This window comes from Ursus americanus, chromosome 3, assembly GCF_024610735.1.
Source record: "Ursus americanus isolate L20-20 chromosome 3, mUrsAme1.1.p, whole genome shotgun sequence".
In the NCBI taxonomy this organism is placed as follows: domain Eukaryota; kingdom Metazoa; phylum Chordata; class Mammalia; order Carnivora; family Ursidae; genus Ursus; species Ursus americanus.
In genome coordinates, this window is record NC_142129.1 from 26,183,272 (window position 1) to 26,200,335 (window position 17,064).

The 17,064-nt window shown below is 33.6% G+C and overlaps 1 protein-coding gene across 7 annotated transcripts in view; it reads left to right on the forward strand.

Moving 5' to 3' along the window:
- POT1 (protection of telomeres 1) overlaps positions 1 to 17,064 on the forward strand; it is a 79,597-nt gene that overhangs the window by 25,709 nt on the left and 36,824 nt on the right. For 6 of the 7 annotated variants that reach the window (XR_006778635.2, XM_045792723.2, XM_045792725.2 and 3 more), the window contains exons 5-7: positions 1,445 to 1,558; positions 2,321 to 2,368; positions 4,229 to 4,343. Coding sequence is in view for 6 of the 7 variants with exons in the window: in XM_045792723.2 (XP_045648679.1) it covers positions 1,445 to 1,558; positions 2,321 to 2,368; positions 4,229 to 4,343 (277 nt within the window). In the remaining variant the exon portion in view is untranslated. Of the gene's footprint in view, positions 1 to 1,444; positions 1,559 to 2,320; positions 2,369 to 4,228; positions 4,344 to 17,064 lie in introns of those variants that run through there. The other variant, XM_045792728.2, reaches the window with a different exon arrangement.

A 17,064-nucleotide genomic window follows, 5' to 3' on the forward strand; every position in this document is an offset into this window, starting at 1 on the left:
ACTCTCACTGTTTATTTTATTACTCTTTAAAACTGCCTAGGGACGCCCGGGTTGCTCAGTTGGTTAAGCATCTGCTTTCAACTCAGGTCATGATCCCAAGGTCCTGGGATCCAATCCCGCATTAGGCTCCTTGCTCAGCGGGGAGACTGCTTCTCCTGCCTGCCGCTCCCCCTGCTTGTGTGCTCTCTCTCTGACAAATAAATAAAATCTTTATAAGTCAATCAATCAATCAATCAATCTGCCTAAAAACATAGAGAATATTCAGTGAAAAGTAAGATTTTCTCCTGTTTATCTGTGAAGAGTTGTGGTTATTTAGCAATATCAGCACAGACACAATTATGCTCACAGTCTCACATAAAGAAAAAAATGTAGAAAGTTGGAGAGCTAAAATTTCTGAATAGGGCTAGAGATTTTAGAAAGGCAATATAAGATCCATGTTTTGATTCACAGTATGTTAATGGAGGGCCTACTTTGTGCCAAGCCTTGTAAATACAGAGCAGAATAAGACATGACCTGTGCCTTCAAGATGTTCACAGCCTTGTTTAATGGATCTGAATAGAGAATCCTGGTGATTGACCCCAGACCCTTCCTTGTATGAGCAAAGCAAAAGTCAATAGTGCAGACTTCCATTTGGTAGAAATTAAGGTTATTGAAGGAAGCTGCCTATAGCCCAGGAATTTTTATGTATCTTAAGATTTTGGTGTTAAAATTAGAAGACTAGGATAATAATTTCATATATGTAGTATATATTATTACATATTATATATTATATATGTGTAGTGCATATTTGCTGAATGTGTCTGGTCCAGTATTTGGAAAATGAGAAAAGGAGATTTAACCAAAGAATGAGAAAAACAAGAATAAAGGGGGACTGGCTTCTTACTACTATTATAAACCCAAGTAGAAAGAGAATATTTTTTCTTATTAGTATGGAAATGGAAATTTCTTATTTATGTCTCATACCCTGGATTTATATGCACATGTATTAGCTTTGTGACAGTATCGAGTTTTTATACTAACGGGATGTCTTTCTCAATGTAGTCTCTCAACTCTGACATTTAGTTTCATTTAAATTTCATTCTTAATACGGTTGGATCATCTGTTATCTCTTCATTGTTTATTTCTGCAAACTTACTCATATAAATTGAGATTAATATTGATTTTTGAACTCCCACTAAATAAATAAAAATTTTTGAGTGGTTTAGTTAGTGTTTTCCTGGTCCATGAAGTGAGACTTATACTTGTCTAGGGCTACATTGTTGATGCCCTTTTAGAGGAAATAGTAGTCTGGATCTTATATTCAGGAAGCATTAAACAAATTTGGCTAACCAGTTTTCCATTTTATAAAAATTACTCCTGTTTTAAATAATAATAAAAATAAGAATTTATATGACATTAGAGTTACAGATACTTTGATGATTTAAAACCGTTTTTTCCTACGTAGGACACCATTGCAGTAGCTGGATTTACTGTCTTGTCAGCATCTTCATCTACAAGCAGAGATGGTAAACATTGCTTACTTTTGAAGGCATTTGAGGACTTCAAATCAACTGTTTATGTAAGCGTGTAACTTTTAGTCCAATCATATGTGGTTTTAATGAGCTTGCAGGGTAGAATAGGAGCAGTATTTCTATAAATCTGCAGATAAACTAGTCTGATTAAATTATTTTAATTAAATATTTTACATTTAAAGCAAAAATTCTTTTGGCCTAATGTTTAGAATAACTGCAGGTAGAAAAGAAAGATCCCTTAAAAATAATTATTTATTAACGGAATTTTAAAAACTTTGTAGGTACTCTAGACCTGATCTCATTCTTTGCACTTCTGCCATTGGCCTCTTTTGATGGTCTACTTGATTTCACTTTAAATTGATCAAGGGCCCTTCTTTAGGTAAAACTGATTTCCTTCTATTTTATTCTTTACAGAGATGTTCATTCTCTGCCTCCCTTTTCACCCCTCCTCCCACAGCCCTGTGTGTGCATGCATGTGCGCACACAGAGACCACCAGTTTGGTCAAGGCTGTCAGAGAAGTAGAGTTGGGCCAAGCCCTGTGCTTGCAGGCCACCGTCTGCCTGTTTTTCTGTGGTATCTGAAAGGCCATCATATGGGCTAAGAGTGGTCCTGTGATACTGAAATTAGTGGATTAGACTGAAATTTATACAACTTTGCACATGTCAGTCTTAATTTGTAAGCCATAATTTTATGCCATTCTAGTGAATTTGAATATTGTACAGTTAAATGTATAGCTTTGGTGCAATTAAAGGTCTGTAATCACATTGGAAGTTGTTTGTATACAAGTAATCCTCTTTTTTGTTTTCAGGTTTATGTTAAATCTGTAAGAGATTTTTCTGCAGAATCAATGTCTTTGGTAAGATGATATTCAATTTAATTTAAAATATGCACACACCCCCCCCACAAAGATACACACATGTATGTGTGTATATATATCTGAGATCCACTTTATAGTCTAATCTTAAAATAGTAATACAATGGGAAAACAAAATCTCTACCTTTTTGATATCTAATAACATTAAATTTGAATTATATATTTACCTAGTAATTAATACCTGGTTGTTCTATTATTTAGAATATCTGCTGATATTTTGTATAAGCTACAAAATTAAAAGGGAAGAAAGTTTTATTGTGTGAAGATACTGGGAGTAGTACTAGTAAACCTCAGGCAAATACTTTTGTTTCTTCATCAGTTATATTTATAACATTTTCATTTGCTGAATTGTGATTTGACAAATTATTTAATTTTAAGAAGTTTATTATACTTGTGATGTATTTTTCATTTTTTAATCTTTTTTTCAGTATTTTATAAAATTTTGTTATAGCAATAGGAAGGTTCCCATTTTTATAGGTGAGCTACATATAGCTGAGTGAAACTGGAAAAAAGGTAATATATATGATGAAGTTTAATATAAAGTTTACCTTGCCTATGTTCTTAAACCTTTTGTTTCTAATGGACAGAGTCCAGGGACTTCGTTTTAGTTAACAGTGACTATGGGATATGGATTTTAACTTCTGAATAATACTATATGGAAATATAATTCAGATTTGTTATTTAAAGGAACTGTAACCGATAAAAGCTTTGATATACTTTTTTAAAAGCATGAATTTTTCTCAAAATTGTTTTAGCTTGCTCAGCTTCAAATATTTGATACATCCATGAACCTGTGTATAAGGAAGAAGTAAAGGAAAGAGCCTATGAAACTGGCAAAAATGTCTTTTCAGAGAGCCCTGGTATTCTGATTGTTAGACTATAACGTAGATGCTGTGCACATATACACTGGCTTATTTACGTGGAGAGTCAAATTATAATCAAGAGGTTGTTTGTTGTTCATGAATTAACAAGTACATTACATGGATGACCCTGATGATTAGTGTCGTTGAGCTGTGCTGGACTGCCCCATTCATCTATACATTAGGGAGATAACTTTAATATCTTGGATCTAGTTGTCAGCTGAGCACATATCTTTCTTTTCTGTCCCATATGCTGACCACTATTTTTCTAACATCATTTATGAACTACAACTTTTTTTATATCAAGGTTTGATGAGATTTCTAAGCCCTGACTTTCTTACATTTGAACTAAAGGATCAGCTTCCTTGAAAAAGCCAATTAACTCATTTTGATTTGATTTTTAAAATCGTAGCTCATAGTGTGGTAGATAGTAACCTTATTTCCAGTTGTGGGTGGTTTGGATGGGTGATAGGGCCAGACATGTGAACCCTTTTAAGGATTGTTTGACTAATTTGCAGACATGTCCTTGTAAATCACTTTCCCCTTTCTTTCCAAATTTATGTACAATTACTTCAGATAATTTTTCTTTTCTATTTTTACCATTTTTAATGTATTTATGCCATTTACCATCAAAACCTGGCTTTTTAGGCCTAAGTAAAATCTTTATAGTAACATAGGGGGAAAAAAAGAAATATATACCACAAGTTTTGAAATGATATTTAAGTTAAAGTTAAAATTCAGAACCAAAATCTCTTAAATTGCATTTCTTAGAATTGTGTACAAATTACATAATTTATAACCAGAATTCTTTTTAAGAAAAACTGGTTGGTTTGTATAGTAACCTTTATAAGCTGTGTATTTCCCTTTTTTTTTTCAGGCTATAGTCTCTTTTAGACACTTCAAAAGAAAAAAATGCAATTTGGTTGTTAATTTAAAAATTTAATCATAAGTATTGATATATTTACTGTCTTCTCTTTCTTAGGTTCCAGCAACACATTATATATATACACCCCTGAATCAGCTTAAGGGTGGTACAATTGTCAACGTCTATGGTGTTGTGAAGTTCTTTAAGCCTCCATATCTAAGCAAAGGAACTGGTAGGTATTAAAATTGATAAAGATTTTAATGGGCTGTAACTGCCTTATTGGTTTTAGAACATAGCTCCTTCAATACCATTAAGTCTTAGAAGCTCAATTCTGATTTATTTATTTAATTTTTAAAAAGATTTATTTATTTATTTGAGAGAAAGGGAACATGTGTGTGTGCATGTTTGCATGTGAGTGGGGGGATGGGTTGTGGAGAGAGAGAATCCTCAAGCAGACTCCCCGCTGAGCACAGAGCCCAACATGGGGCTGTATCCCAGGACCTTGGGATCATGACCTGAGCTGAAATCCAGAGTCAGTCATGTAACTGACAGAGCCACCCAGGTTTACCCCTCAGTTCTGATTTATAATTGCCAAACAACACGGATACACATTTTTTGGCCATTGTCATTTATAAAATAAGTATGGTCTTCAGATTCTGAAGACTAAATTAGGAAAAGGATGCTAAACTGCAACATGACAGCATATGAAAGTATGAAATAGGCTAGGAAAGGTAAATATATAGACAAATATAGAATGTTTTAGTGCTGTAATGGTGGTATATAAATCACTTTTAATTCCGGTGTAGAACTTAAAAAGACCAAAGTATAAAAAATAACTACCTGTGAATATGTTAATGAATACACAGTATGAAAAGATACAAATTATAACATTAATAACAAAGTATGTAAGGAGTAGAAGTGTAGTTTTTATATATAGTATTTATCAGCTTAAAATAGGATGTCTTATGTAAACTCCATGGTAACCACAAAGAAAATACCTACAGAAGATACATAAAAGGAAATGAGAAAGGAATCAGAGTGTCACTACATAAAAAAAAAAAAAAAAAAAAAAATTAAATGAAATATGAAGGAGGACAAAAGTGCTAAAAGACAGAAAACAGCACAATGGCAGTAGTAAGTCCTTTCCTATCAATAATTATTTCAAATATAAAAAAATTAGACACCTCAGTCAAAAGGCATAGTATTTTGGTTGTTTTTAAAGATAATTGAGGTGTAACCTACTAATTTTATATAATAATTTGAGCTTTTAAACAGACTGACATAGGAAAGAATCAAAAAACATGAATTTCAGTTTTCTGAGAGTTAATATAGTAAACCGACCATACACCCTTACCTTTTTTTTTTTTTTTTTTGACTTAGAATAATTTATTATCCCAAATGAAGGAAGTTCAAATGCAGGGTAGACTCCAGGATTGGTTAATTTAATGACTCAACAGTATCTTCAAGAATCTAAGTTCTCTTCCATTTCTCCACTCTACTCTTATGGTTACAGATGGCTGCAGGAGTTCCAGAAGTTATACCTAGACACCACAAAATCCAGAATATGGAAAAAACCACCTTTACTTAGGTCGCTTTCTTATGTATAAAGAAACTTTTCCCAGCAGCCTCCACCAGAATTCCAGTAGTTTTTCCTTGGCTATGCTACATGCGCTCTCCTAAAGGAAATACAAACACATATTTTTATTTTTCAAACTTTTCAATCACTTGTAATTCCTCTCATTTTTGTATTGCTCTCTCACATACAAATATACAGACTGTCTTAGAGCATGGTTCCACTCAAAGCAACAAAGAATTGCTGAAGGGTGGCAAGAGGTACAAGATTACATTGATGTAATAATCAGAATTCCTTGTTGCTTTGAGTGGAACCATACACCCTTACCTTGGTTTAATTCAGTTCAACTAAATTTAACAGTTATTGATCTATTTAATCTAACCTGAAACAGAGTTTATAAAAGGCACCATTATGTTTGTGTCATCAAGAAAAGCTCTGCAAATTAAGTTATGCTTCACTGTGAATTTTAAGATGTAGCCATATTTTAGAGATCTTAAAAATGCAAAACGGTATTGTTGATGAAATACTGTCTTTATCCACTGCTTGCCAGCTGCCGTGGCTCCTGCTAGAAACACAAAGATGTTCTCATAGAGTTTATATTTTAAAAAATATTTTATTAAATTATACATACGTAAATTTTATTATTGTGGAGTGAACTTGAAGTGTTCTCTTTAGTTGGGGGGGGGTGAGAGGAGCATCTTATTTTCATGTGGTCAGAAGATTTTGTTAATGCAGAATGTAGAGACTTACTCTGAAAGTGACTGCGTGAAGACTGAAATCCAGAGAAATTTGAAATAGGTGGTAACTAAGTCTGAAGGCTGCAGAGGGATGTTTTCTTGAAAACTCTGGTGATTTCTGTTTTAGCAGAAAGGGAATGTTAAACAGTAATGGTGAAGCAGAGAAGTTACTATATAAGTGTTTATTTCTCAAATATTTTCATTTGACTTCACTTCTTCCCACAGTCTACATTCTCCACGCTATCATACTGTTCAACACACACTTGCATACTTTCATCTTGCTGGTTCATTTGCATCATCAGGTTTATTGCCCCCTGAATCTTAACATTCTGTAAATTTGCTATAAAGGTGTGTTCACTATGATCCTCTTCCAGTTGTGAGTGTTATCTGGTGGCTCTGACTAGCCTGCTGAATTTAGGAATAAGCTACATTACTGCCAATTATTTCCATCTGACTTGGTAGAAGACAGAATTTTAAAACTTTTCGTACTTTATACATTGCTAATTCTTGTCACTGAAAGTTTTTACTAAATTAATCAGCAAATGTATTAAAAAATAACAAATGATAGTAGTATAGGATAAAATGATAGCTGTTTTTAAAACATTGATGACTCAGTATTAATTTTAAGTTGTTACTAGACAGCGTAATCATGTTTTCTTCTGACAGTGTTATTAAATCATGTGTATATAATGAAAGCCTTGGGGAACTATAATTTTTATTATGCATTCATATGTATTTTATATCTCTATCAGATATGTTTAGTTGGATCCAGTCCCTTAATAAAAAAATTCATGAGTAGTAGTAAACCATCTGTTATTACAATGATAATATATTTCTCTATTTCTTGTGAGATACTAAATTAAAATGAATGTCATCAATTTTATCACAACATATTCATTGAAACTCTAAAGTATATTTTAAAATAATAGTGAGATGTCTTTACTGCTGACAAGATGGTAAAGTTTTAAAATTATCTATTATGTAACTTTACTTATACTTTTTTATTTCTACTGATAGAACTCATCCTTCAATATGCTGTAGGAGAGTCAGACAAATAGCACTTTTCATGTTGAAGGAAGGATCAACTTCATTAGTATTACCACTGAGATGTACCAGAATAAATGTACAGAACAATCCACAGCTGTGCCTTTTTTGTATTACATAAGGCAATATTACTTTGCAAATATGGGAGCACAATCTTAAATATTATATCCAGATGTACATAACTAGTTATGTGGAGGAAATTTACCTTTATGCAGCTCAAATTTAGGTAAATGGAAAGAAGTTTATTCTGTTCTATATCATTAGCTAGAATTTTTCACTGAAATTTATTTTATAAATGTTAAATTCAGTGCCACTGAAGCTATTTGGTACACTCTAGCATTTGTACTTCTTGACTAAAATTTTTCTTGTAGACTTTCCTCTTCATACTAATAGTGATTACATATGACCTATAGCATGCTGCTGTCTTGTTTCTGGTAGCAAATGTTTATTTCCCAAGCTTTGGAGAAGATGTAGTTTTTTACTATAGAAGTCTATCACTCCTGTTGTTAAAAAGACAATAGATAGATACATTCTTATTCAGTTGTGCTAAGATTCATCATGAAAACCGAGAATTTCTCAAAGGTTATAGAAACAATATTTAGTAAAAGATCGTTGTATCATCAAAATTGATTTTGATAATGATTCATCAGGGGTGCCTAATACCCCAAGATCATTGCTGCCTTAGGATTTTGAGATTTGATAGCAATTATCTTTGAAAGCTTCACATTTACTTTTGCTTCAGAGAGCTGTCTAGACAGAGTTAAGTATGTAAGTTTTTTGCCTTACACAGATAACATTGATCATATTTTTTTAGTTAATACCTGTGAAGAAGTTTAATATTAGCTTTGTCTCAGATTTTAAGAAATAGCCTACAATTTTTTTGAACTTGAGACACATTTACTGTGTTCTTATTGTCTGTTCTTGCTAAATAAGATAAATGTAAGCAGGCCATAAAACACTTCCAGACTTACTAGTATGTGGCTCGTGCTTGCTTGTTATTAATATCATAATGCCTGCTCACTCTATGAGTAAATGCGAGGAGTAGAGGGAACCCCGTTGGTGCTTACTTTTCTAATATTTGAGTCCAGAGGAAGGGAGAGGATAGCCAAAATACTTACATCATTTTTTGACTGTCCACCTCTACTCCCCCCTTTTTTTCCCTTTCCTCAAACTCTGGGATCCTACAGTTCTCATCCTTTTTGTGCCACATAACGTGGTGCATTGTCTGTGGCTCCCTTGCTTACCTTAGGAATGTGTTACGTTCCAAAATTATTTGATTTTCATACCTGCCTCCTGTTAAAATTCTCCGTTTTTGGAAAGCAGTTTGATTAAACTTGAACAGTTTTAGATGTTACAGTGTTTCAAGAAGCAGTTTTTTTCTTTTGCTGTTCATTATCTTATAAAAGGATACCTGTTTTAGCCACAAACTGAGCATTCTAATCAAATTTCTTAGAGCAGTATCCAAAACATTGGACTTTTGAGAGACCCCATCTATTTTGTTTTCTTTTAGTTCTTTGGATAGGGTGCTAGGATATAGGGCCCTAGAAGTTTTTCTTTTCCTGTCTGTAGAACATCCCAGCTAACTCTAGAACGCTATTTTTGGCTGTGTAAAAATATTTTCACTTAGGAGAATGATTTGGCGTACATACATTAATGTCATGTAGCATTATTGTTTGATTGTTTTGTATGAGTAATATTGGTTGCATATTAAATGATATGTAGTGTCTTTTAATTTTTTAAAGTGTAACAAACTCCATATTCCACATTAAAAAGAATTTATTAATTACTGAATAATTCATAACTCATTGGTGTTCCATAAGATCCAAGACACTTCTGATTCATCAAAGAGAGATTAAAGCATCTAGTATGATGTAAAATTACATGTATATTGAATTATATTTTTTTATATTTTAAAATTGATAATGCATTTGGAAGTTTTTTGGTTTTGGTTTTGGTTTTTAGATTTTATATAAATTCAAGTTAGTTAACATATAGTATGTATTATTAGTCTCAGGGGTAGAATTTAGTGCTTCGTCGGTTGCATTTAACACCCAATGCTCATTACATCAAGTACCTTCCTTAATGCGCATCATCCAATTACCCCATCTTTTCACGCTCCTCCCTTCCAGAACAAACCCTCAGTTTGTTCTCTATAGTTAAGAGTCTTTTATGGTTTGCCTCCTTATCTATTTTTCTTTTTCTTTTCTATTTTTTCTTTTTTTCCCCTTCCTTCCTCTATGTTCATCTGGTTTGTTTCCTAAATTCCACAAATGTGAACTCATATGGTATTTGTCTTTCTCTGGCTTATTTTGCTTAGCATAATATACTCTAGCTCCATCCACATTTTTGCAAATGGCAAGATTTCATTCTTTTTGGTGGCTGAGCAGTATTCCATTTGTGTGTGTGTGTGTGTATGCATATGCATACTGCTTCTTTCTCCATTCATCAGTTGATGGACATTTGGGTTCTTTCCATAATTTAGTTATTGCTCATGCTGCTATAAACATCAGGGTGCATGTGCCCCTTCAAATCACTATTTTTGTATCCTTTGGATACATATCTAGTAGTGCAATTTCTAGGTTGTAGGGTAGCTCTATTTTCAACTTTTTGAGGAACTTCCATACTGTTTTCCAGAGTTGCTGCACCAGCTTGCATTCCCACCAGCAGTGTAAGAGGGTTCCCCTTTCTCTGCATCATTGCCAACTTATGTTGTTTCTTGATTTGTTAATTTTAGCCCCCCTGACTGGTGGTAGGTGGTATCTCATGGTGGTTTTGATTTGTATTTCCCTGATAATGAGTGATATTGGGCATTTTTTTCATGTGTCTGTTAGCCATCTGTATGTCTTTTTTGGAGAAATGTTTGTTCATGTCTTCTGCCCATTTCTTTTTTTTTAAATTTTTTTTAAATTTTAATGTTTTTTTATTATGTTAGTCACCATACAGTACATCCCTGGTTTCTGATATAAAGTTCGATGATTCATTAGTTGCGTGTAACACCCAGTGCACCATGCAATACGTGCCCTCCTTACTACCCATCACCAGTCTATCCCATTCTCCACCCCCCTCCCCTCTGAAGCCCTCAGTTTGTTTCTCATAGTCCATAGTCTCTCGTGCTTCATTCCCCCTTCTGATTACCCCCCTCTTTCTTTATCCCTTTCTTCCCCTACCGATCTTCCTAGTTCTTATGTTCCATAGATGAGAGAAATCATATGATAATTGTCTTTCTCTGCTTGATTTATTTCACTTAGCATTATCTCCTCCAGTGCCGTCCATGTTGCAGCAAATGTTGAGAACTCGTTCTTTCTGATAGCTGAGTAATATTCCATTGTATATATGGACCACAGCTTCTTAATCCAGTCATCTGTTGAAGGGCATCTCGGTTCCTTCCATGATTTGGCTATTGTGGACAATGCTGCTATGAACATTGGGGTGCATATGGCCCTTCTCTTCACTACGTCTGTATCTTTGGGGTAAACACCCAGTAGTGCAATGGCTGAGTCATAGGGTAGCTCAATTTTTAACTTTTTAAGGGACCTCCACACTGTTTTCCAGAGTGGCTGTACCAACTTGCATTCCCACCAGCAATGTAGGATCCCCTTTCTCCACATCCTCTCCAACAATTGTTGTTTCTTGCCTTGTAAATTTTTGCCATTCTAACTGGCGTAAGGTGGTATCTTAGTGTGGTTTTGATTTGAATTTCCCTGATGGCTAATGATTTTGAACATTTTTTCATGTGTCTGTTAGCCATTTGTATGTCATCATTGGAAAAGTGTCTGTTCATATCTTCTGCCCATTTTTTGATTTATTTGTTTCTCGTGTATTGAGTTTGAGAAGTTCTTTGTAGATCTTGGATACCAGTCTTTTATCTGTAGCATCATTTGAAAATATATTCTCCCATTCCGTGGGCTGCCTCTTAGTTTTTTTGACTGTTTCCTTGGCTGTGCAGAAGCTTTTTATCTTGATAAAGTCCCATAAGTTCATTTTATCTTTTGTTTCTCTTGCCTTTGGAGATGTGTCATGAAAAAGGTTGCTTTGGCCGATGTCGTAGAGGTTGCTGCCTATGTTCTCCTCTAGGATTTTGATGGATTCCTGTCTCACATCGAGGTCTTTCATCCATTTGGAGTTTATCTTTGTGTATGGTGTGAGATAGTGGTCAAGTTTCATTCTTTTGCATGTAGCTGTCCAATTTTCCCAGCACCATTTATTGAAGAGACTGTCTTTTTTCCACCGGATGTTTTTTCCTGCTTTATCAAAGATTAGTTGCCCAGATTCTGCCATTTCTTGACCGGATTTTTTGGCTTTTGGTGTGGAGTTTGAGAAGTTCTTTATAGATTTTGGATACTAGCCCTTTATCAGATATGTCATTTGCAAATATCTTCTCCCATTCCATAGGTTGCCTTTTAGTTTTGTTGATTGTTTCCTTTGCTGTGCAGAAGGTTTCATCTTGATGAAGTGTCCCAGTAGTTCAGTTTTGTTTTTGTTTTCTTTTGTTTTGCTCTTGTTTCCCTTGCCTCCAGAGACATGTCTAGTAAGAAGTTGCTGTGGCCTAGGTCAAAGAGGTTGCTTCCTGTGTTCTCCTCTAGGATTTTGATGGATTCATGTCTCACATTTAGGTCTTTCATCCATTTTGAATGTATTTTTGTGTCTGGTGTAAGAAAGTGATCCAGTTTCATTCTTCTGCATGTGGCTGTCCAATTTTCCCAACACCATTTGTTGAAAAGACTGAATTTTTTCCATTGGATATTCTTTCCTGCTTTGTCAGAGATTAGTTGACTATAGAGTTGAGGGTCCATTTCTGAGTTCTCTATTCTGTTCCATTGATTTGTGTGTCTGTTTTAGTGCTAGTACCATATGGTCTTAATGATTACAGCTTGGTAATACAGCTTGAAGTCTGGAATTGTGTACATCTTTGGAAGTTTTAACCCTTTAGGAGTCCTTTACCCATATGAAAATGTGATGACGGCTATGGTTGCCCCACAGAAATGCACATGCATGCCCAAAGACTTAAACATACCATATCAAAAGTTCACACCCCCCTCCTGTGAACCCCAGATTGCAAACTACTAATCTATGGTATGTTCATATGTTATTTAAATATTCAGCCAATATCAAAACCACACATACAATTTTGGTTTAATGTATGGTTTTTAAAATAAACATAGTTTTGTTTTTTCATTCACTTATTTGCTCATTTACTCAAAAGCATTTATCAAGTACTTTTTATATGCCAGATATTATTCTAGACTTGGGAAATGCAAAGATACATGTCACTGTTTCTACCCTTAAGGAATGTTTAAGACATTTAATAATTACAATAGTATGATTATAATTGTTTATGATTTCACTTTGTTTTTAGTCTTTCCTCAATTTATAAGACTCCACTTTTATTTTTCCACTTATTGTTGGCTATGTAAGATAGATTCTTCATTGTAAAACATACCGTCCCTTTGAGTTTATTTATTAAAGCTGAACAATGGATTTACCTATTCTAAAGGATGGAGGTTGTGGATTGGGCAGGTATAGAGTTTTCCGTTTCCCAAGAGCTAAAGAATTATGTCTAGTTGAGTGAGGTGAGACTTCACAAGCGCTTGGCTATCTTTCAGGATTGGAAGGCATCTACGGGGGATGTTTAGTCATTACTTACTTCTTTAAGGCTTTGGAAAGGTGAACTAAGCCTCTCTTCATAACTATTTCCTGCTGTTTTGCCCACACCAGTAAGAAGATGGTTTCCACTTGGAAAATGAAGGTGGAGAAAGATCTTTCTTCCCCTGTCACTGAACTTTTGTATTGCTTGCTTGCTTATATTCAGGAATGATTGTAATGAAGCTTGAGGTCTCCATCTGGCTTTCAATTCATATCATAGGACTGACTCTGTCTTTTATGACCTTTCCCTCTAAGAAATTATTAACCTGGTAATTCAGAAAATTACCCTTATGTTTCATTAGTTTATAATTTGAATTGCATTAATGGATCATAAAAATCAATACTGTTTCCTCATTCTTTCTTAAAACTTAGGTTACATGCTTTTATTCATTCAGTTAAATGATTTCTTTGCCAGTCTTGTATAGCATTGTACTGGACTTAGTTGTTGTCCATAGTGATAAAGTGATAGACTCTCAGAGAGTTGATCATGAGGGAGATGAGGAAGACCTAAATTTAATCAACTGGCTAGTCACATTTGTATGCTATAACTAAAGAAACAAGCAGAGTGCTTTGGGAGTGAGAATGGGGAGATTAATGCTAACAGGGGAAAGCCTTCTAAGAGAGACTGCATTTGAGCTAAACTTTTGAGGATAAATTGGATGTTGATAGATGAGGAAGAAGAGGCCAACATTCTAGCCTTTGGAATTGCAACAACAGTTGTCAGACTTTTATAATGAAAATGTGAACTTTTCAGTTTCAAAAGCTAACTGCTGAAGAAGTTGACTTAAATATAATTTTAAGCAATGGAATGTCTGCAGAATATTGATACATAATATTACGCTCTTGTAGCAGGCTTTTTCAGGGATCATTATTAAAGACTTATGATACTTCATGGTGTATACTTTGTTTATATTCTAGACCATAAAAGTATTTTTTTTACTTAATTTATCGTTTCTGTATATGGTAAAACTGATTTTTTAATATATATGTAATCAGTAACCTTATTTATATGATAGAACTATAATATAGTTGGCAGTTGGTCTTTGAAAGATGATGTACTCAGAATTACTACAGAAAAAAATGTTTTAAGCGGCTATCAATGGAATGCTTTACTACATTACTTCCCAGGTCAAATGGATTCTAGTAATATTTAGGTTCACAAAAATTACTTTCAAGTTACAAATTGCTTTGATTTCCATCTGCATTTTTAAGTTCTCCTATTTCAGTTTACTAATTTTCCTCCACTTTACACATCATGATTGAGAAAATCAAAATATAGCCTCTTTTTCAGTTTGGTTGTCTTTTTTCCAGCAATTTCTGGAGGCTTCTTATGTATTGATGATATTAATCTTTTTTTTTTTTTTTTGTCGTGTTAAGATGCTTTTCCCAGCATTTTAGTTTTAGTGCTACATATAGATAGATGGTCTTTGAAATACAAATGTTTAACATACATTTGGAGTCATAATTTTTTTTAGAAAGGCTTACCCATTCATTACAAGATCTGAAAAATATTAGTCCGTATTTTCTTAAAATTCTTTTAAATTTTTAAAAACGGGTATTGCATATATTGCCTGGAATTTTGTACTGTATGTAGTGTGAAATGATCTTTTTGTTCGCAGCTCACTTGTTTCAAAATCATTTGTTAAATGTGATGTATAAGTCATGTATAATATATATACCTGTATATAAAGATCTATGGAGCAACACTTAACAGACAGCCTGAGATGAATTTTCTTCTCCCAATATGTGTCCCTGTGATAGTTCTCCTTAATTAAGAGGAGGACTATTCAGATGTCCAGTTTTTAATCATTGGAGTATTTGCTACAATCTCCACATGATCTTTTTGGAGATATAATAATACAGTCTTATTGTTAAACTCAGTATTTTAGTTCTTCATTTATCATTTTAGTATTTTTTAAGACTTGCAGGAATATGTTGCATGCATCTGCAGTATTCATACTAACTTGCTTTCTGTCTCTATCCCCTTCTGTAAACTTCATATAGATAGACTCATACAGCATGTGGTCTTTGCTTCTGGCTTCTTTCACTTAACATAACAATTTTGAGGTTCATTCATGTTGTAGCGTGTATTCATTTTTATTGCCGAATATCAGTATGTTTTTATAGTTATTTAAAAAAATATTCTAATTGTTTTGTCTTTCTTATTTTCAGTACAAGCTCTGTGAAGATAGAGATCATTGCTAAGTATACTATAAATCCTTATACCTAGCAGTAACATCTATGGTGGTTGCTCAGTACACGGAGTAAAATGTAAAACTCCAGACATAATTCCAGAATAACATTTATGAACTCAAAGAATATCAACCTACATACTTGTCTATCTATTCTGTGGGTTTTGTTTTGTTTTTTTTTTTAGATTTATTTATTTATTTATTTTAGAGAGAATGAGCGCAAGTGCAGGGAGGGTCAGAGGGAGAAATCTTAAGCAGACTCCCCTCTGAGCATGGAGCTAGACGCGGGGCTCAGTCTCAGGACCCATGAGATCATGACCAGAGCCGAAATCATGTCGGACATTTAACTGAGCCATGCAGACAGCCCTCTAATCTGTGTTTGATCTGTATATATGCATATATATATATATATATACACACACACACACACACACACATATACATATATATACATATATAACATATATATGTTATATATAAGCGTATATATATATATGCATATATATATGCTTTCTTCTCTTTCCTTCCTTTCATTACCTTTTTCAACATAATTAAAACATGAGGGGAAATTTATGTAATTTCACACCAGCATAATAAAGCGAATGCTACTATAAGTAGTTAAATTTCCTTATAAAATTAGTAAGATTGTAGTATATAATATTGTCTTGATTCAATGATTTGCTTTCATATTTTTTACCTGTGTGTTTCAGTAATAAACTTTTATACAAATGGAAACTTGCTGAAATACTGATTGATTTATAAACAGTGCTATAGTAGATAAAAACGAGGTGAAACAACTTTCATGGAGAAATTTTTTTGTGAATTGTATAATTTATACATGCATGCTTCTTTGATTAGATGAATTACCAGCTTTCCCTTATAAAACTCCAAGGCAATTTACACTTAATCATGCTGATGAAATTAGGTGAATTACTCAAGATTGCAGAATATGGGACTTAATTTATCATTTGTTATCTTTTCCAGTTTTATATCAAGTTACATGAATTTAAGAGTTAAAGTGAATACTTTGTCAGTAGTTTACATATGAAGTCTGACTAAAACATTAAAGTCAAGACTTTATCAAGTTTAAATATATATTTTAATATTTTAAAATACAGTTTAAGTAATTTATATTTATTTTTATATTACATTAGCACCTAAATGTACCATTTTGGTAGGTAAGGTGAGAATACTGATTTGTGAAAGCTCTTTCTACTTTTCCTATCTTTCCTGCTGGTGTTAGCTGTCAAGAAAATGGACTATATTATCTTTCAGTTTTGTAACTTTATTGTTAAAATATGAACTTGTAAGTTGTTGTAATTTCACAAGTTATTTTTCCTCTATTTGGGAGTGAGTTAAAATGAGGCATGGGGAAAGTAAGTATTTTTATTATTTTATGTAGCCATTTTTAATGGATTATTTATTTGGTAAGACACGTCACTTCCTTGAAGCAGTAAAATAAAACATTTAGCAGTTTGCCTCGTTAGTATTTGTTAAAATGGGTAGCTTGGTTTCTAGTCATGAACCATACTAATTGAAAGAACCTGAAAAGTATTTAATATTTCATTTAGATTGTTATTTGTTTTTGTTATTGAGAGCAAGTTATTGGACAGATTTTTAAAGATTTTATTTATTTGAGAGAGAGAGCGCCTGCATCTGTGTGCAGGGGTCCGGGGGGGGGGGGCACAGAGGGAGAGGGAGAGTATCCCAAGCATATGACCTGCTGAGCACGGATCCTGACCGGGGCTCAATCTCAGGACCCCA